Source organism: Cryptomeria japonica, chromosome 7 (genome assembly GCF_030272615.1).
Source record: "Cryptomeria japonica chromosome 7, Sugi_1.0, whole genome shotgun sequence".
Classification (NCBI taxonomy): Eukaryota; Viridiplantae; Streptophyta; class Pinopsida; order Cupressales; family Cupressaceae; genus Cryptomeria; species Cryptomeria japonica.
The window spans coordinates 649,394,019-649,414,612 of NC_081411.1; the positions used below are offsets into that span (position 1 = coordinate 649,394,019).

The window sequence follows — 20,594 nt, forward strand, 5'->3', positions numbered from 1 at the left end:
TGGTCTTCCAACATTTTTTGGTGCTATTCTTGGGAAGGATTCGGTAGCTCAGCTCAGATGACTATTTTTGGCAGTTCAGTTCAGAGCCCCAACTCAGTTCAGTTTTGATGATTTCCAGCACTTCACTCCGGCTCAATTTGGCAATAATCAATATTTGAGGAGAAGGTATTTTTAATATATTAATACCTTAGGCATGAGGTATTAATATTTGATTATTTTATGGATGGATGACTTAGGAAGGGAGAAAATATTAATTTTATCCTAAGTCTATTTGGGCGAAATTTGCATATGACTTCAAGGGGGTCGTCATGGTGTTAATAAGTAAATTATAACTCAAGGCAAATGGGGCGATTTTCTAAGTATATTGCATTAGTAATATTTTTTATTTGGAAGTCATATTTGGGCGCCCACTTTACACTTTATTTTATGACACTTATATTTATTAAAAAGGGCGATTTTGGGTGAATGTGAATTGGCCGAACTTGTGAAAGGAAATGAAATGAAATGCAATGCTAAATGTGGATGAAATGGAATGGCATTTGGTTTGGGCGTATTTGGAGTGCATTTGGATTTGAATTTGGTTGGCAAAAAGTTATAAATAAGTGACTTGGGCTCTCATTTTGGTATCGAGAGAAAATATATCGTTATGCTATTAGAATGACTCCAGACATTCTTCGAGGGTGAATACCTCCTAGATCCTTCCTTCCAGTTTCGAGTGTGAGACATCACTCCTAGCTCTGGTGCATAGTTGTGAGTATTTTTGGTGATTTTTGAGTGTCTTGGTGAAGAAGTTGTGTGTTGCTGGTGTGTTGACTGGAAGTGCATTTTGCTCGTAGCTGCTGGTGTGTTGGCTAGAAGTGCATTTTGCTCGTAGTTGCCGATGTGTTGAGTGCATTGTTCTAGGTGAGGGCTTGTTGGAAGTGTACCGGAGAGACGATAGTTCTCCTATATTGGCGTGGCATTTGGAGAACTCTCCATGTTTTAGTTGCAAATTAAACTATTCAGCAAAAATGCCATTTCCAAAATTGCCTTGGGTTGCGTGCATTGTTGTTGATGCTCTCCAATCGCAATTTCAAGGTATTGTTTTGTTTTCTTAAGTCATGCGCTTCATTTGCTTCTAGTTTGGCATGATTCTATGGGGTTTTCAGAGAGTTACAAGCAATTTAGTGGGTTTCAGGATCCCTGGTTCTACATTTTCCATGTATCTGATTTCAGAACAGCAAGTAGTATTCTTGGTTAGAATGTGTTAGTGAGCTCTTAAGAGATGTACTTCACTCTATCTTCTTTCACATTTCTATCATTGTAAGAATTGCCTCAGTAGTACTGACCAATTCATTCTATGCTGCATTTCCCGCTAAACAAGTGGAAGAGGATGGCTTAGCCGCCTGTATGTTTTGGAATTCAGTTTGTCCTCCCACTGAGCAAGTGGTTGAGTGATATTGTCCTCCCACTGAGATATGCGGTTGAGTGATAGTTTTATTTAAAAGTCCTCCCGCTGCATAAGCGGTAGAGTGATTTGGTTCTGTTATGCTTTTGTTGCCTTGGCTGGTTTACCACCAAGTTCATGTTCTTCATCCCCCTGAAACATGGAAGGGGTTGGCTTGCCGCCCAATTTTGTATTTGCATTGTAATTTCCAGCGGATTAGTGAACTAACGATCCCCTTGTCACCGTATGCTCTCACCTTCCCACATTGGGCTCTTGGTGATCAGAAAGTGGAAGGGTTACTTTTCAGCAGCATTGGAATTATATTTCCTAACTTTAACGGGTGCATTGTAATATTGTTGTGCTTGAAAACCAAAAAAATAAGTGGGAATATTACAGTGGTATCAGAGCTGGTTTTTCCTGCCAGCCTGTGAAGTCAAGGTAAACAGAGTTCTCCATGAGTGACAAAGACGTTTGCTACTACAATAGAGAACAAAGATGCCAGCAGTATCAGATTCCTGCAGTGCCTCTAGAAGAGACTTTTTCAGAAGTCTTGAGAAAGAGAGATAGGAAGTTGATTCAGTGGACTCAGTAGATTCAATGGGGGAAAGACTATTTGGACATAATGAAACAACTATGGTTGTAGAGAAAATAGAGAAGAAATTTGACACTATGATGGACATGATGTCCCAGATGATAGCCACCTTTAGGCAGAGTGCTGGAGGAGGGCATAATCAAGATCCAAATCAGAATATGAGTGGTAATAATGGCAGTACTTCCAACAACTCTGGTGATAATGGAAATGGTAGCAACAATGGTAGCCTTGGTAATGGAATGCCTATTGGATCAGTGACTAGGCCATTGCAACTTGTTTTCCTTCCAAGGGAAACATCGCCTCCTAAAGTGGAAGTTCTTGTAGCTGAAGAGATTCGGGCCAGCTTTGTGGAGTATGTAGCATTTCCCCAAGAGATTCAAAATGCTATGTCTCTTGACCAATACATGAATCAAAAGAAGAGAAGGGAAGGGAGATATGATAACCGTTACTCCACTCCCAGAGATTTTCAACAGGCCCTGGGGAAGGTCATTCTAGCACACTTCGATGGAAGCAATGTGAGCACGGCTAGAGCTTGGGTGCAGAATTTGAACAACTACTTGTCCTTGAGACCCATGCTCGAAGAAGAGGCCATCAAGTTCGCCACCTTGCATCTAGATGGAGCTGCTCATAAATGGTGGTACCATGGGTTGATCACCCTCGATCACAACTTGATCCATACCTATGCTAAATTCACCAACAAGTTGATAGAAAGATTTGATACCAAGGATCCGGAGGTGAAGTTTAGAGTGCTAGCACAAGTCAAACAACAGGTTTCTGTGGACACCTTCATAACTGAATTTCAGAATCTTTCATTTATAGTTAGTAGTATCTCAGAGAAAAGACTAGTGGTTTTGTTCACTGAAGGACTTGAAGAACCATTGAGAGGTTGGGTAAAAGCCTTTGACCTGCCCACCTTGGCTGATGCGAAGTCTAAATTTCAGTCAAAGCCTTTCCCATTTCGTAAAGACAAGAAGAAATTTTCTAATCAGCCTAAAAAGTTCCCTCCCTGGATGGATGATGAGCTTCGTCAAGAACTTCGAAGGAAGAATTTGTGTCACTCATGCAAGGAACCTTGGGTTCCGGGTCATAGATGCCATGGAAAGGGTAATGCTCGGCAAATGGAAGCATATTCAGCTGATGGATCAGATTCTGAAAATTCAAAACAGCAGCTTGATTCGGAGGAAAGTGAGTATGAAGAGGCTCCAGAAGGGCTTGAAGTGATTAAGATGATAAGGGTATAGTTGCCCAGCTCTCTAGCTTCCACAAGAATGAATCATTTTAGAGTTCGAGGAGCATTGGGAGAGCACCGACTTGTTGCTCTAATTGATACAGGGGCAACTCACAACTTCATTGATGCTAGGATTGTTGCCAAGAGAGGTCTTATCACTAGTGATGTTGAAGATTTCAAGGTCATGGTGGCTTATGGATCAACAATTTGTTGTAAACGGATGGTGTCGAACATGTCAATGAAGCTTGGTAATTATGAAGTCAAGGATGACTTCTATGTTGTCAACATTGGAGGGACCAATGATGTGGTCCTAGGCATTCAATGGCTGCGATCTCTTGGTGAGATCACTCTTAACTTGCAAACCATGCAGTTGAAGTTCATGACTGAAGGGAAGAAGATGGTTTTGCAATGAATGTCTAATGGGGGTCCTCGGATTGTATCCTTGAAGAGGATGGAGAGGCTGATCCGTCATAACCAAGTAGAGTGGGCAGCAAAAAGTGTGTTAATGCCATCAAACCTGTTAGAAGACAAGGGCAGCTACACTACTGATAGTCAAGCTCTAATCATAGACAAGAGCAAGGTCTTTGGAAATCCACCACTTAGAAGATCTCCTAAGTATATGGTCATGCCATCCCAATCATTTGAAGGAGAAGCTATCCTGAAGACATTCAGGCTTTGATTTCAAAGAGGAGCAAGGTGTTTGAGACTCCACCCCCAGGTAGGCCACCTGAGCGCGGTACTGAACACATCATTGAGTTGGAAGAGGGTACTAAGCCTATCATGATTACTCCTTACCGTTACCCAAAGAAGCAAAAGGACGAGATTGAGAAAGCCATTAAGGAGCTTCTAGACATGGGTTACATTAGGCCAAACAAGAGCCCCTTTGCTTCGGCTGTTGTATTGGTGAAGAAGGATTGGACCATGCGTATGTGCATGGATTACCGAGCCTTAAATCAGAAAACCATCAAGAATCGGTACCCCATTATGAGGATTGATGAGCTCATTCATGAGCTGCATGGTGCCGTGTACTTCTCCAAGATAGATCTCAGATCGGGCTACCATCAAATCAGAATGAGGGCTTCTGATGTGGAGAAGACTGCTTTCAGATGCCACTTTGGGCATTTCGAATTTCTAGTCATGCCTTTTGGTTTGACTAATGCTCCAACCACATTTCAGTCCTGCATGAACAAAATCTTTCAGAAGCAGTTGAGGAAGTTTGTGCTCATATTTTTCGATGACATTCTCATCTTCAACAAGACTTGGAAGGAGCACTTACAACACTTAGATGAAATTCTTAGCATTCTGGAGTCTGAATCATTGTTTGCCAAAGAATCTAAGTGTGAGTTTGGAATGAGGGAGTTGCTCTACTTGGGGCACATCATCAGTGCAAAGGGTGTGAAGGTGGATCCCGAAAAGATTAGAGCTATCCTTGATTGGCCACCACTTGAGAACATAACTCATTTGAAGGGATTCTTGGGTCTATGTGGTTTTTACAGAAGGTTTGTGAAGGGTTATTCTTAGTTGGCTGCCCCCCTCATAGATTTCACTAAGAAAGGAGCCTTTGAGTGGTCCGCAAAGGCACAAACAATGTTTGATCAGTTTAAGGAAATCATGAGCTCATGCCCGGTTTTGGCCTTACCAGATTTCACCAAGCCTTTTGAACTGCAATGTGATGCGTCAGGGGAAGGTGTTGGTGCAGTTCTTATGCAAGACAAGCACCCTATTGTCTTTGAAAGTAGAAAGCTGAGAGGGCCTAAAAGGCTATATTCAATCCATAATGCATGCCCTTGCAAAATTCAGGCCGTACCTAGTGGGAAGTAGGTTCATTGTTAAGACTGATCATAATAGTCTTAAGCATTTCATGCATCAGAAAGATTTGAATGAAAGGCAGCAGAAGTGGGTTAGTAAGCTCCAGGCTTATGACTTCGACATTGAGTATGTGAAGGGGAAGAACAACATGGTGGTTGATGCCCTTTCAGAGAAACCCCATCTAAGCTCTATATGTGAGCTCACTGCTGATTGGAGGGACCTATTGCTTGCTGATTATGCCAAAAACGAGTTTGCAACCAGCATTGTTGAAGGCACTTCTCATGATGAAAAGTACAGTTTGGTTGATGGATTGATTTTGTATAAGGGAAGAATCCTTCTTGTACTTGAATCGAAGTTGAAGGAGAATGTATTGCAGACTTTTCACGACATTCCCCTTCCTGGCCACCAAGGTTTTTTCAAGACTTACAAGCAGATCTGAGAGAGATTCTCTTGGAAAGGGTTGAAGAGAGATGTCTTGAAGTACGTTAGGGAATGCCATATTTGTCAGAAAAACAAGGATGAACACACAACACCCGCTGGTTTATTGCAACCATTGCCAATTCCCAGTCAAAAATGGGAAAGTGTCTCTATGGATTTCATCACTGGGTTGCCAAAGGCTAGTGGGAAGGATTGTATCTATGTGGTGGTGGATAGATTGACAAAATTTGCTCATTTTTTGCCATCACTAGTTCATTTACAGCAGCTTAGGTTGTTGATTTGTTCTTCCGTGAGGTGTTTAGACTACATGGGCTGCCTAAAAATATTGTGAGTGATAGGGGCAGCAAGTTCCTAAGCTCCTTCTGGCAAGAGATTTTCAGATCATGTGGTACTATGCTAACCCCAAGCACGAGTTACCATCCCCAGACAGATGGACAAACAGAGATAGTAAATAAGTGATTGGAGGGTTACTTGAGGAATTACGTTTCAGAACAGCAGAAGGCTTGGGTAAGATGGCTACATCTTGGTGAATACTGCTACAATTCCACTCATCACATGTCCATTAGGATGTCCCCTTTCATGGCACTTTACGGTTATGAGGCCCCTAGCTTTGCTGATTTGGTGTTTGGAGATAGTAAAGCACCACAGGGTAGGGATATGGTTCAGCACTATCAGGGTATTCTGAAGGCATTGAAGGACAACCTCTAGATTGCTCAGAATCGGCAGAAGTTGTATGTTGATTAGTAGCGTATTGAGCACTCATTTGAGGTGGATGATATGGTCTATCTAAGACTTGAGCCCTTCAGACAGTCTACCCTCAAGAAGAGTGGAGTGAAAAAACTCAAGCCACGTTTTTATGGACCTTTCAGGGTCATCAAGAGAGTGGGAGTTGTGGCTTACGAGTTGGAGCTACCAGCGAGTAGCCGAGTACACGATGTCTTCCACATGTCACGCCTCAAAAAGGCGCTTGGGCATAATGTGATAGTTTCTTCTAATTTGCCTCCTTTGGATGAAGAGGGAGAGTTGGTGCTAGTTCCTGAGGCCATCCTTGATGTCAGGGAACGATTGTTGAGGAGGAGGACCATCCGAGAATATTTGGTTAAGTGGAAGAACTTACTGACGGAGGATGCTACATGGGAGACAAAGTTTTACAGCATCCTGGCTTGCGATTGCTTGAAGACAAGCAATTTTGGGAAGGGCGGATTGTAATATCCCCTTCCTTGTGATGTTGCATTCAGTGGTCCATTGGCTTATTCCGGAGACCCGTAGGCTATGTGGAAAGGTGAATTAAGGGTTCCCATGTTCCTTGGAGTTTCGACCAGACTTGTCAGAGGCGGAATGTGAACTTACTATTTTTAGTAAGTTAGGGTTTGGCCATCAGGATGGTACAAAGTTGCTAATCTCTCCAAGCTCTTTCTCTGGTTGCGAAGATAACGATTTTGGAGCATTATTTCATGACTTGCTGTTTTTAGTAAGTGACAGTTTGGGGCATTCTATTTTTGGCAATCCTAGATTTGGTCCTGATCCAACACAATTCAGTGATCCTCATTGCTCAGCCTCATCTGGATTCCATTGATAATCAGTACTGGAACTATAAGCGATTTAATTAAATATTATTCCTTATCCTAAGGTTATTATTTAATTATTTTATTATTGATTGATGCTATGGGAAATTGTGCAAAATATGATATTTTTCCTAAGTCATGCCTGGGCGATTTATTTGGAGATTAAAAGGAAACTTTATTCTTTATATTTTAAAAAGTTTTATAATGCCAAAATTGTGGCCCCTCTCCTTGGCAAGATTTTGACTTAGGAAAGTGGACGCCACTTTGGGTCCACCATGAAATGAAATGCAATTTGAATGAGGCGAATTTGGGAGGCAGTTTCATTTGAATTTTAGATTGGAAAAGCTATATAAACAGGTGTAGGGATCCTCATTTGATCATCTAGAGAAAATATATCGTTATGTTTTTGGAATGACTCCAGACATTCTTCGAGGGTGAATACCTCCTAGATCCTTCCTTCCAGTTTCGAGTGTGAGACTGTAATGTCCCTACTAGTTAGGGATCACTATCCTGCAAAACAAATTGTTAGAATACGACAGATATATATATATATATATAATTTAACTTGCCATCTAATTTTAGAATACTTAATTAACATAATCACAATTTTCATCTAGTAAAAAGGATACGAATTCCATACGGCAATATGTCATTAGGTGGCCGTGAGGCTCGCCTTCTTGGAACCCATCTTGGTTCCAAGCTCTCCAGGAAATTGAAGGTAAATCCGATTCCTGTCTTGAATGTAATTTCTTACATCCAAGCCCTCCAAGAAATCGAAGGTGAACCCGATTCCTGTCTTGAATGTAATTTCTTACATCCAAGCCCTCCAGGAAATCGAAGGTTAATTTGATTCATGTCTTGGGTGTAATTTCTTACATCCAACCCCTCCAGGAAATCGAAGGTTAATTCGATTCCTGTCGTGGGTGTAATTTCTTACACCCAAGCCATCCAAGGAAGACCCTATGTCTATTCCTTCCCTTGGGTGATGCATCCCATCATCCAAGTCCTTAGAGTGGACCGGCCAGATCCGTCTCTTCTTGGTTGAACTTAGTCAACCAAGCCATACATATGCATATAGATATTCAGTATATATACTATCCTAGGGATTATCATAATCCCTCCCTTAGACTAAGGGAGTTTCCTCCCTATAGCCTCCAACATGTGATTACATTTATAATACATTTTTGCATTTTATTACTATTTTCCTATTCCCTAATCCACATGTACATATTCCTGATTTAACATGTATTCCCTACATATATTCATAAAAATGTTCATTAACCAATATTCACATTTATTTCTTAACATATATTCCTACTATTCATTGATATGTATTTACTACTTATGTTTATACACATTCCTTAACATCTTAAGAACCTTTCATTAACATATGTATTCAAAATGTTCATTACTTATATTTATTAATATATATATTAAATTATTCATTATGTTCATTAATATATATAATAAATATTATTACCTATATGTATACATACATTCTAAGAACCTCTTACCTGTCTGCACCCGCAGTCTGGTCTCCAATCTGCAGTTCCACGTGATCTCCAGTTTCCTTTATGCCCGCGCTGTCTTCCTTTCTTATTCCCATTATTGATCCTATATACCTATAAATATTCTACATTCATTCATATATCTATACTGCATACATACATATATAAATACCGCCTACATACATATATACCAAAGAAATGGGACTTGGACTCGGCTCGGACTCGGACTCGGACTCGGGACTCGGCGTCAGACTCGGCTCCAGACTCGGCTGGACTCGGGAAAGTGAAAAACTCTAGAAATTTAGAGATTTTTAAAGATTTAAAACTTGTTTCAGACACCCTTTATTGAATACACCTTAAAGACACAAAAACATCATTAAACTCAGCTCATTTGATTACATACACAAGTATACATCAATCACATAAGCATAAACGCAAATTGTAGCTGAAGAAAATAAGAAACATAGATATATAAATATTGTCAAATGTATACAATATTACAAAACTCATGAAATAAAAAATCCATGTCATCATATGATCATCATCAAATGTTTCATACAAATACCAAAGGTAAATAGTAAATACTAAATACAACTACAAGTGTACAAGCCTATGGCTGAGATGGTCGTGCACCCTCTCGCCTTGGCCCCCTGCGAAGGCGTTTAAAGTAGGTCCTGGATGATTCAGCAACCATAGTTGCTCCTCGTGACACCATGCCATGCTCACCAACATCAGGAACGGCTGTGTCATGCTCACCAACATCAAGAGTAGCTGTGTCACTCCGAGTCTCAGTATTTCCTGTCTCTGCTCGTGCTCTCTGCTCCTCCTCTGCCATGGCTACAGCCTCAGCCTCTATATCTACCTGGTCGATCCAATCAATGTCATCATCACTAAATACAGCTGTAGGAGTCCCAGGAGCTGTCTGATTCTCATTGGCCCACTCTGCTTCAAGATCAACCTCATCTAGAATGATAGGAGACATGTCAACTATTGCATTCTTTCTCATTCTCAAGCGGAGGTTGTAGTGAACAAAGACGAGATCATTCATCTTCTCCACAGATAATCTATTGCGCCTCTTGGAGTGTATGTGCTCAAACATACTCCAATTGCGCTCACAACCTGATGTGCTGCATGGTTGGCTCAAGATACGAATGGCCAACTTCTGAACATTTGGTGTCTCTGGGCCAAAAAAGTTCCACCAATGATCTGAGTTTGAAATGAGAAAAATAAATAAAATCAGTCTCACTCATGAACTCATTTAACAAGTTACAATATAGTATTGAATGAAACTAAAATTAAGCCTAACAATTTATTTTTACCTGGCATCATAGTTGTCCTACCGTCTTTGGCGACAGGACAAGAGAAGGTCTCCCCTTGTGCATCTGAGAACATCTGTAGCTCTCGAAAAAGGTCTATCTAAGAAGTACCAGCAGGTCCCATCTTCTCCATGATTGCATATAGCCCATTAAGCACCTCCGCATTAGCCTTGAAAGAAGGGATAAAATGGAATGCCGGATTCAGATAATAGGCTACCGCATGGATGGGCCTATGTAGCTAATGATGCCATCTCCTATCAATGATCTCTCAAATGGGACCATACTTGCTCTCATCTGCTCCATAGACGAATTTGATGGCCTCCTTCACCCTATCCATGCCCTCATATATATAGCCCATTGCAGGCTTATCTCCATCCACAACTCGCAACAAAACCACCAAGGGCTTAACAAACTGCAAAATTGAAAATATTGTGTAATTTAGAAAAATGAACAAAAAAGAGAATACATATAATAACTTATAAAACATGAAGCTAAATTGTAGAATTTATAGAAAAATTACCTTCACTATCTCATCACAAGGGACCCAAAAGCCTTGCTCATCAAAAATGCAGTCTGCCATCTCTATCCCTGCAGGGGTGGTAGCATAGGATGAGGAAGACCACTCCTCACCAACAATCATACGTCTCAAGGCAGGCTTAGACCTAAGCATGGACTGCAATGTGAGGAAGTTTGTGGCAAATCTTGTGATTCCTGGACGATGCAACTCCTTCTGCTTTGTGTATTGTCTCATAAGAGCCAACACCCATGAATGATTATATACAAATTTGCAAACATTTCTTGCCCTTTCTACACATCTCTTGACCCATGGGATTTTTCCAGTATCCTCCAACATGAGGTCAATGCAATGAGTAGCACATGGAGTCCAAACTATAGATGGGTGCCTCTCCATCAATAGTCTACCTGCAGCAACATAATTTGTTGCATTGTAAATTGTAATTAATGGAGGTACAAACTACAAGATAGTAATTAATTTGCAAACAAAATTAGTTTGTAATCAAAAGTTTACCCGCAGCAACATAATTTGCTGCATTGTCAATCACCACCTGTACCACGTTCTCCTCACCCACATCTTCAATCACCTCCTCTATCTGCTCACATAGGTAGGTGGCATTCTTGCAATGGGCAGAGGCATCAATGGACTTGATGAATACAGTGCCCCCTGAAATAAAAAAATAAAGCTAGGTCAATGATCATTCAATAAACCATTAGATAAAAAATAAAAAATTAAAGACTATATGAAACTAAAATTAATCAATCACTTGCGAAAGAAACAAGAAAATTAAGGAGAGTTCTATTTCTCCTATCCGTCCAACCATCAGTCATGATGGTGCAACCTTTAGTGCTCCATATGTGGCATTGTTCATCTAAATCCTTTTTCACATCATCCACCATTTGAGACAAAATGGGTCCCCTCAAATCACTCTCACTAGGGGCTTTGAACCTCGCCCCGCATTTGGTAATGGCATCAACCATTTGTTGCCAATAAGGAGACCTATCGCAAAGAAACTCAATGAGATAAGTTAAGTATAAAAATTAAAACAATCAAAGTTATCAAACATAAAAGTTAGTAAAACATTCACCTAGCTACAAAGAATGGAATACAGCTGTAGCTCCAAAACCTGCCAATTGCCATTTTAGCAGCATCATGGACCTCCTTGTTCCAACCCATGCCCTCAAGCGATGGTTGGGACCCAGGAGTAGTGCGAGGCACAAAGAAGGAATCCAACCTAGATTTACGAATCCTAGGTCCAATGGTAACATTCCCACTACGACTACTAGTGGTAGGAGCATGAGAAGTGGCGGTGGCACTGCCACTTATAGAAGCAGAAGCAGAAACGGAAGCACTAGCAGTAGCAAACTGAGTGGGACGATATGGAGGTAAGGAAGAAGGGCCTCCAACACAACCTAACTGTGTCCCTCTTCCTAAAACTGTCTCTCTCCCAATGGCCGTTCGATCCTCCTTTTGTTTCTTTTTTCTTTCAATCTCCTCAACCATTACATAACAATCACGTATGGCCTCAGAGACTGCTTTTAGGTATGGTTCGGCATCATGTCCACGCACACCAGCAATATGGTATTTCAGCCTATATATACCTCCATGGAATATTGTTTTGCAAAACATACATTTTGTTTGCCCCTTTCCTTGCTCTGGAAAATCCTCATGATATTTCCAAGCAGGGTCCTTTCTCATGGGGGGTCTAGAAGCTGAAGTAGACATTTTAGGATAGTTTTGTGAAAGTTGAAGTTGAGGCAAATAATAAAGTGAAGTTTGCTGCAATAAAACATTACAAATATAAAATAAAATTAATACATACATTCAAAAAAACTAAAGTAGGGTTTGTAAATTTTATTTTTTAAAAATTGTAGGGTTTGTCAAACCCTACAATTTAAAAAAAAAAAAATTTACAAACCCTACATACAACCCTACATAGTACAACTACATACTACATGCTACATTACAAACATACAAAAGATCTTGCATACAAGAAAATGTAAAACTTTCAAAATAAATGAATAGAAAATGGAATTTTTGCATATAAGAAACAAAATAATGTTAAAAAAAAAATCTTACCTCTTACAACAAGCTTGAAATGAGTTGCAAACTCTTCCTATCCAACTCTTGATGCACCAAATCGAAACACAATGCAGCTCCAATGTGACAAATTGAAGAAAACTTGAGCTTCCTCCTTGCTGGTTTTTCTTCTATGCACCCTTGTTTTTCTTCCCAACTCACTTTACTCTTCCTTTTTTTGCAAGTGAATGAAATGAAAGTCACTTTTAGGACTAGAAGACAATTAACAATAAAAAATGGATTTAAAAAAACTTTCCAAACTATTTTTTTTTTGACTTTTTATTTGTGCCAACGCTGGCTGAGTCCAGGGCTCAAGACTCGCCGAGTTTGGCGATTTTGGGCCAAAATCACCAACTCGGCGAGTCTGGCGAGTTTACTCTCCAGACTCGGCTGAGTCTGAGTCCGAGCCCCTAGGACTCGTTTGGCCTGACTCGGACTCGGACTCGGACTCGCCGAGTTTGGGCGATTTCGGGCGAGTCCCATTTCTCTGATATATACACATACTACACACATACATATATAAATACCACATACATACATACTAAGTCACCAAGTTTGGCCGAATTTCATCCTTGAAGTTAGAAATTCGCCGAACAAAAAAAAAAAAAATTCGTTGAACTTCAAATTTTTTTTTTTTTTTTTTTTGTTGTTTTTAAAAAAAATTTTGGCCTTCTTTTGTTAATATTTTTTAAACACATCATCTTTTCTTTGATTAAAACCCATTAACCCGTTCTTTCTACAGGATATTTATGTCTGTTAGAACCCTCAATTAGGATGAGAAAAAAAATGCTGAAGATGATAATTGATTACCCAATCAATGAGGTATTCCAGTATTTGGTGATTCTGTTATTCTCATAAGATGAGATAAAGATGTTACTTACAATAAACCTTATTAGCAATTCATATGGAACCATCCCCCATATGAAAGATTGGTAGTTTTATAGAATATATCTGGCATATTTATACATATGGCGGACTTAATTCAAATTTTATACATTTCGAATTTTTCCCTCATTGAACTTCATTTGAATTTCAAAGTTGTCAAACTTCAAATTCGAATTCGAACCTGGTGACTTAGCATACATATATATACATACTGCATATGTACATACATATATATATACATACTACATACATACATACATATATATATATATATATATATATATATATATATATATATATATATATATATATATATATATATACCGCATATATATATATATTTAAGTTCAGGTAGTATTACACTTTACTATAGAATAGTTCTTAACTTCTTTATAAGATATTAGTTGACTAATCAACCTTTGTATATACACATATAAAATACAGAAATCAGATTATATTCCCTATAATATAAATTACTATCACTACCCATTTACTAAGTCACTAATTATTATTCCAATTATTCCACTTAGTAACTGTAGTGGCAAACAGATCTGATGTGCGTCAGATCTGGTCTGCCACAGTATGTGAAATTGTTAAGTATGAATGCCTTAGTATTAGTATCATTGTAGTTTATGTTAATATTATTAATATTCATTCTGCATACAACATTATCGAGCTACGTATATTAAGAATTCATATTAGGCACATCACTACCCTCAAGAACAAATATGTTACTGCATGTAATAACAACTCTATTCTCCTCTAAGGTTTTTTCCCTTCCTCCCCCCCCCCAGCCCCTCCATCTTTCTCCTCCATCTTTCTATCTTAAATGACATATATATATATATATATATTATTTCCTACCCTTATGTGGAAGGGCCACATCTCTTTACATTGTTCATGTATCACACCCCTACGTGAATGGTCATGTGCATCATATTGTAATTATCGATTGGCATTGGTCAACCGATTCAAACCCAATCATTGAATACTACCGATTAGTTAATAACTATCGGTTAGACTAAATATCGCTGTGTTAATTATAAAGCGATTTAATACTGCTGATTGCTAATGACTATTAGTTAGATGAAATACAGATATGTGAAATAACAACTTAATACCACCGATTAGTTAATGACTATCAGATGTGATGAATGGTTTTATAAGTATCGGTCCATTATGGTTTTAAATTTCTTTAATATGTGTTACCTAGTCTCTTCGATACTTGTTACATATTATCATTTAGTTTTCTGATCTCATCATAACATCTTCACAATGTCAATAAAGAGGAATCGGGCTATATTGTCTTCAACCAATAAGCTATGACAGACGTCTTGGTCTGCAACATCTTCACTATCCTTGTATTATCATAGTATATAGTGTTGTTTCTATCTATCTATCTATATATATATAATGATCAAGGAGGGGTCATGACAGAGACATCACTCCTAGCTGTGGTGCGTAGTTGTGAGCTTTTTGGTGATTTTTGGGTGTGTTGGTGAAGAAGCTATGTGTTGTTGGTTTTTTGGGTGTTGCTGGTGTGTTGGTTGGAAGTGCATTTTGCTCGTAGCGGCCAATGTGTTGAGTGCATCATTATGGGTGAGGGCTTGTTGGAAGCATACTAGAGAGACGATAGTTTTCCGATATTGGCATGGCATTTGGAGAACTCTCCATTTTTTTGTTGCAAATCGAACTATTCAGCAAAAACACCATTCCCAGAATTGCCTTGGGTTGTGTGCATTGCTGTTGGTGCTCTCCAATTGCAGTTTCAAGGTATTGTTTTGTTTGCTTAAGTCATACGCTTCATTTGCTTCTGGTTTGGCATGATTCTATGGGGTTTTGAGAGAGTTACAAGAAATTTAGTGGGTTTCGGGATGGCTGGTTTTGCGTTTTCCATGTATCTGATTTTAGAACAGCAAGTAGTATTCTTGGTTAGAATGTGTTAGTGAGTTCTTAAGAGATGTACTTCACTCCATCTTCTTTCACATTTCTATCATTGTAAGAATTGCCTCAGTAGTATTGACCAATTCATTCTATGTTGCATTTCCTGCTGAACAAGTGGAAAAGGATGGCTTAGCCATCTGTATGTTTTGTAATTCAGTTTGTCCTCCCACTGAGCAAGTGGTTGAGTGATATTGTCCTCCCACTAAGATATGCGGTTGAGCGATAGTTTTATTTAAAAGTCCTCCTGCTGCATAAGCGGTAGAGTGATTTGGTTCTATTATGCTTTTGTTGCCTTGGCTGGTTTACCGCCAAGTTCATGTTCTTCATCTCGCTGAAAAGTGGAAGGGGCTGGCTTGCCGCCCAATTTTGTATTTGCATTGTAATTTCCAACGGATTAGTGAGCTAACGAACCCCTTGTCACCGTATGCTCCCACCTTCCCACATTGGGCTCTTGGTGATCAGAAAGTGGAAGGGTTACTTTTCAGTAGCATTGGAATTATATTTCCTAACTTTAATGGGTGCATTGTAATATTGTTGTGCTTGAAAACCGAAAAAATAAGTGGGAATATTACACATTCTTTCAAGGTTGACATTATTGTGGATACTTTTGTACAGCAATTTTAGGAGGTCTCTTTATGTTTAGAGGAGACATGTGAGTCTTTGGATATTGTTCTACATTCTTCTCCACTAGATCTTGGAGTGCCTTTTTCAGCAGTGTGGAGTAGTTCACCACCTTTGGAAGGGGTAACTTTCAGCATCGACGTGGGGACACTTGAGCAGTTTTCAGAGATTCCATTCATCATAATTTTTTTTCCTACCTCTTCCCTTCATGATTGGGGAGACTTCATGGATACACCTTTGGTTTTGTTTCTTCCCAAGCGGAGGAACATTGTTTGCCGTTCATGGAGCAGTTTCTTCATACATCTTTGAGCTTCTACTATTGGTGTTGATTCTACATTGAGGGGGGGCTACCTAGTCTCTCTTCTTCTCTCATATGGGGGGGACTTTTCCTCACATAGGGTTTTGTTCCTCACATACTTCTATGAGAGTTCTCTTGTATAGTTTTCATCTCTCTTTTGGGGGAGGTTTTTTTCCCATTGGGTTTTTCTCTCTTTCCCCGCTTTGTGAGAGATTTCATTGCATTGGTTTGCGTCCATTTGCATTTGTTCATGGGTAGCTAACATGGCCTAGTAGCTGGAACCCATCTTGCATTGCTTAGTTGCATTGTAGATTTAAGTGCATTCCCCTAAGTTGCACTTAAGGGGGGGTGTTGGTGTAATTAATTATTCATGTTGGATATTATTACACCTTACTTAAGTTTACTTAGGTACATGCATATCATAGTAGTTTGGGTATGAGACACTTGGGTGTTTGTGCCACATTGGGATAGTGTGTGTAGGAGAATTTCCACCTTTTGTGGTCTTATCTTGTTGTTACATTCCACAATCGGTGGACAATCCACCTTATGTGGAATATTTTATTGTTTCTCCTACCTACCACACCTATTTCTTACCTACCCTTGTTTCTTATTGAGCCACATGTCATGTTTGTGTGCTCACATATCCATATAGCCTTGCCTATATAGGCAGGCTCATATTCATTGTATGTGATTGATTGATTGATGATCTAGTTGATCAGTATTTTCATCTTGATAGGATACAATTTATTCCTATCATCTATTTTGTCTTTCTATTGTACTTTTCATTGAGCTCTTGATCTTGGCAAAATCTCACAGTTTTATCCAATTTTACTTGATGAAATAAAGCTATATCTTTCTGCCATATATAGTTTGTGAATTATCTATGAATGATATATGTTGTTTGTGTTCATGTACTTGCTATATTTTGTTTACTTCTATAATCTAAAATTGACATCGTAGGGAGAAAACAGTGCACATTTGAGCCAAATTTTGTTGTAACTTTTGTTGACCCCTGGCCAAGTCATAAAGTATGTTTGTTGTGCCAAGTTCTTGTTGGTCTCAATCTTCTATGTTAATTCCATCTTTCCAATTTACTTTCAGATTAGACTTATTCCTCCTAAGATAATAATTGTGTGCAGCTGGTTGTTTGCTCATGCTCTGTTTTATTTCCCAGCTCCCTTAGGCTAGTAAGATGCACAACTCTAATACCACTATGAGATCCCAATTGATTTTGCCCCAAAAATATTCACCTTTCTCTTGTCAGGGATTTTTGTTAAACAATTTGCATAATAGTAATTTGTTGCATAGTCTTTTCTAGGAAAATGTATTTAAAAATTGAATAATGAAGTTTGCCATCAATAGAATATGCTTCCAGCAGACAAAAATACAAAGAATTGACTTTATTGGCAATAATCAATTACATATATTAACATAGGAAGATATGTATGCATGCACCTTAGTTTAGAATCCCCTTTGAGGAAATCTAGTATCCTCTCCAACTACTTGACAATAGACACTACAACTACTCATGTCCATTGCTTAGAATTGCATAGTAATTCCATACATCATTTGCATAAGAAACTAATCAGTATGTTGAATAGAAATCACCCAGTATATAGAATTCAATTCAACTTGTTCTACCTCTCTGAATATATCGCCTATTAGTCTTCCCAAATATTCAACTCGTTGCTATGGCCATTATTATCAAAATCATCTAGCGTATTGAAACTCCTATTGACCTAGTTAGTCGTAGATATCATAACTTGCTCTAGGATGCAAAAAAATAGGGACTAACAACTCTCTCTCAAGTTCCATGCCAACATGAGGTCCATGATTCAAATGGAGCTTCTGAGTAAAGGCACACACAAGAAATATATACATGCCTTGTTATGAGAAACTCATGCTGTGATGGTTCTTCATTCGCCCCATACAAGAGAAATATGCAAAATCAAACCCAACACCTTAGGAATTCAACTCTCTTGAACATTCAATACTGCCACCACCACAATATTTTACTGCATTTAACAACTTCTTATACCCGCTGGCAGTGTTACTATTTCTAGGAGGAATATAAAGGATTCACACACAACCACAAGACCTCAATAAGAGGTGCACTAATGGTGAGTCGGTTCCTGATTCGAGACAGTTAGCAAACTGACCTTATTGGAGAATATTATAATTGGAGAATATTATAATTAGATAATCTCTATGATCTTCTGTCCTCACGGTATGCGAGTCAATGAGGCGCCAATATCACAATGATAACCCGATACATTACTCCGCCAGAATTACGATGTTTGACTGTTTTGTTGCGAGAGAAATATTGTATATGTACTGCTATGAGAGTCTTGAGTATAAGCTTCCTCAATAATAGTCTTCTCTAGAAAAGATCAACTCATATAGCCATGTCAGTTGTTAATCCTTCATAAAGAGACAAGCTTCTCTACTTTTGTGCAGGAATGTATAAAAAGGCAACACAATATTGGTTCTAATGAGAATATTGACGCATTATAAAATAATCTCAAATTTATGATCAACAATGCTAGAATTAATATATCAAGATTATTATATTCAAAAATCAACCTTAAAATCCTTGCTCAATAATTACCTGTCAATCGACTTTCCAGACTTTAAGATTTTTTCAAACTCCATTGTTCAACCCAACTAAAGAATCTGAGTGAAGTCCACCTAGGGAAGGTTGTTTGATTGCCGAAAATGGATTTCTTAGGCACCCATCCTAAGAACACAAAATTGAGAGAACTCTGAAACCAATAAAGAAGAAATTATTAATTGCATAACTTCATCAATCCCGAAAGTCCTTTTTTATAATATTATCTTTTAGTTTCCCGCACCGTTATTTATTAGTGACTTTAATTAATAAGTCACTTTAATTATTTAATATTACCTTTTAATTTATCTTTTAGGTAACAATATTAACTAATTAATTTTAATTCCTTTTGCTACATTTTAACCTTTAGAAATTAAAACAATTTTTAATTTCCAATATTGTCAAAACGGGACATTACAAACTACCAAGAGTAATTGTATACACCCAACAAAGAGAAACTAATCTTGCTGATTATACTATATCAAACTATCACTAATACGTGGATTACTCTAACTATGCTTAGATGCTGTAATTGTTTAGTAATGTAACTTTTAGTTGCTTAGAAGTTTTATATAAAACACATTTTTCAATTGATTTTTTTTTTTTTGTCATTGATAGAATGAGCAAAGAGTGACATATTGTGAAATCAATACTATATCAAGGAAGCTTTAAATTAAGAAATAGCTTTTAAGTTGCCAAATGGCTTGCCAGCCTAGTGGTTTCCAATAGGAGTGGTTGTATAATGTATTATTGAAATCCAAGATTGAGGATTCGTTGAGTACTCAGTAGGTCACACAAGTTTTGAGGCTCGCCAAGTCGAATTGTCGAGGACTCATGATACGAGTACTTGATCGAGTCGAGCAAAAATGCGCCTAGTCTTAGACTCTAACTTGGGAGTCTTGAGCTTGGACTCTTCATTTGTTGTCAGATGCACCCAAGTTGAGTTTTAACTCAAAAAAAATCTTTTTTTTTCATTTTTAACTCAACGAACTTGGTCACACAAGAATAAAAGGGTGTTGGGCCAAAAAAGAGTGGAAAAAATAGTCAAAAAAGTCATAGATAGAAATGCTTTTTTTTTCCATTTTTACTTCATCTTTTCAATCATTCAATTCTTTTCTTTGGGGGCATAGCCCCCAAATTGCCACTTTTGGCCTATGGGGGAATGAAACATTTCCCTTAACCCCATCAATCATTGGGTTTTTCTACATCTAACACCTTGTTCACCTTATCATTGCTACCCCTCAAACCCATTAGGGTCTTCACTCCCAAACCCTCACTAGTTATTGAGATCTTTTGTCATATAAGAAATTTGATTACAATGAGGGTGTTTGGGAATGGAGACCAAAACCGAGAACTTAGACAACTAATATCATTGATCAATGATGAAGTATCATACTATTAATATCAAAGATTCAAATGCAATTATTAGAACCTATCCTCAAGTTTTCACTAGATCAGGGAAGAGGAAGACGTAGAATGTTGTCATATGCATTATTTCTTTTTTTTGTGTAATTATAAGGCTTTTTTATTTGCCAAGTCCCAAAGCCAAGTCAAATTTTTGGGCTGCCAAGTTGAGACCGAATCCAAGTCTTAAAACTATGATTGAAACAATCAAAGAGATCAATTTTTGAAAAAATGAAAAAAATAATAATGTAGAACTGATATGGCAGAATTTGGTAAAAATATAATAATCATTAGCCTGTTGAGAAAGTATCTTAAATTCTTAATAAGAATAATGAAAGGAGTGGCAAGATGGTGGATTT

At 38.2% G+C, this 20,594-nt stretch overlaps 2 protein-coding genes across 2 annotated transcripts; both read right to left on the reverse strand.

Annotated features, from left to right (window-relative positions):
* Positions 1–9,176: 9,176 nt before the first annotated feature.
* On the reverse strand, positions 9,177–10,179 carry LOC131856889 (uncharacterized). Its single transcript, XM_059208845.1, has 2 exons — positions 9,886–10,179; positions 9,177–9,772 (listed from the first exon to the last, which is right to left on the reverse strand). Exons 1-2 carry the CDS (start codon positions 9,956–9,958, stop codon positions 9,177–9,179), a joined length of 669 nt encoding a protein of 222 aa, XP_059064828.1. The 5' UTR covers positions 9,959–10,179.
* LOC131856890 (uncharacterized) lies at positions 10,047–10,821 on the reverse strand. Its single transcript, XM_059208846.1, has 3 exons — positions 10,403–10,821; positions 10,162–10,294; positions 10,047–10,051 (listed from the first exon to the last, which is right to left on the reverse strand). The coding sequence occupies exons 1-3, from the start codon at positions 10,790–10,792 to the stop codon at positions 10,047–10,049; spliced, it is 528 nt and encodes a 175-aa protein (XP_059064829.1). The 5' UTR covers positions 10,793–10,821.
* Between the last annotated feature and the right edge of the window lie 9,773 nt (positions 10,822–20,594).

Bases quoted from the DNA above. Each gene is read 5' to 3' on its own strand.
- LOC131856889 (XM_059208845.1), bottom strand. From the start codon at position 9,958: ATGTTCTCAGATGCACAAGGGGAGACCTTCTCTTGTCCTGTCGCCAAA. The intron at 9,773-9,885 runs GTAAAAATAAAT...TTTCAAACTCAG, and splicing joins TAGGACAACTATGATGCCAG to ATCATTGGTGGAACTTTTTT.
- LOC131856890 (XM_059208846.1), bottom strand. From the start codon at position 10,792: ATGGAGAGGCACCCATCTATAGTTTGGACTCCATGTGCTACTCATTGC. The intron at 10,295-10,402 runs GTAATTTTTCTA...TCAATTTTGCAG, and splicing joins CTTGTGATGAGATAGTGAAG to TTTGTTAAGCCCTTGGTGGT.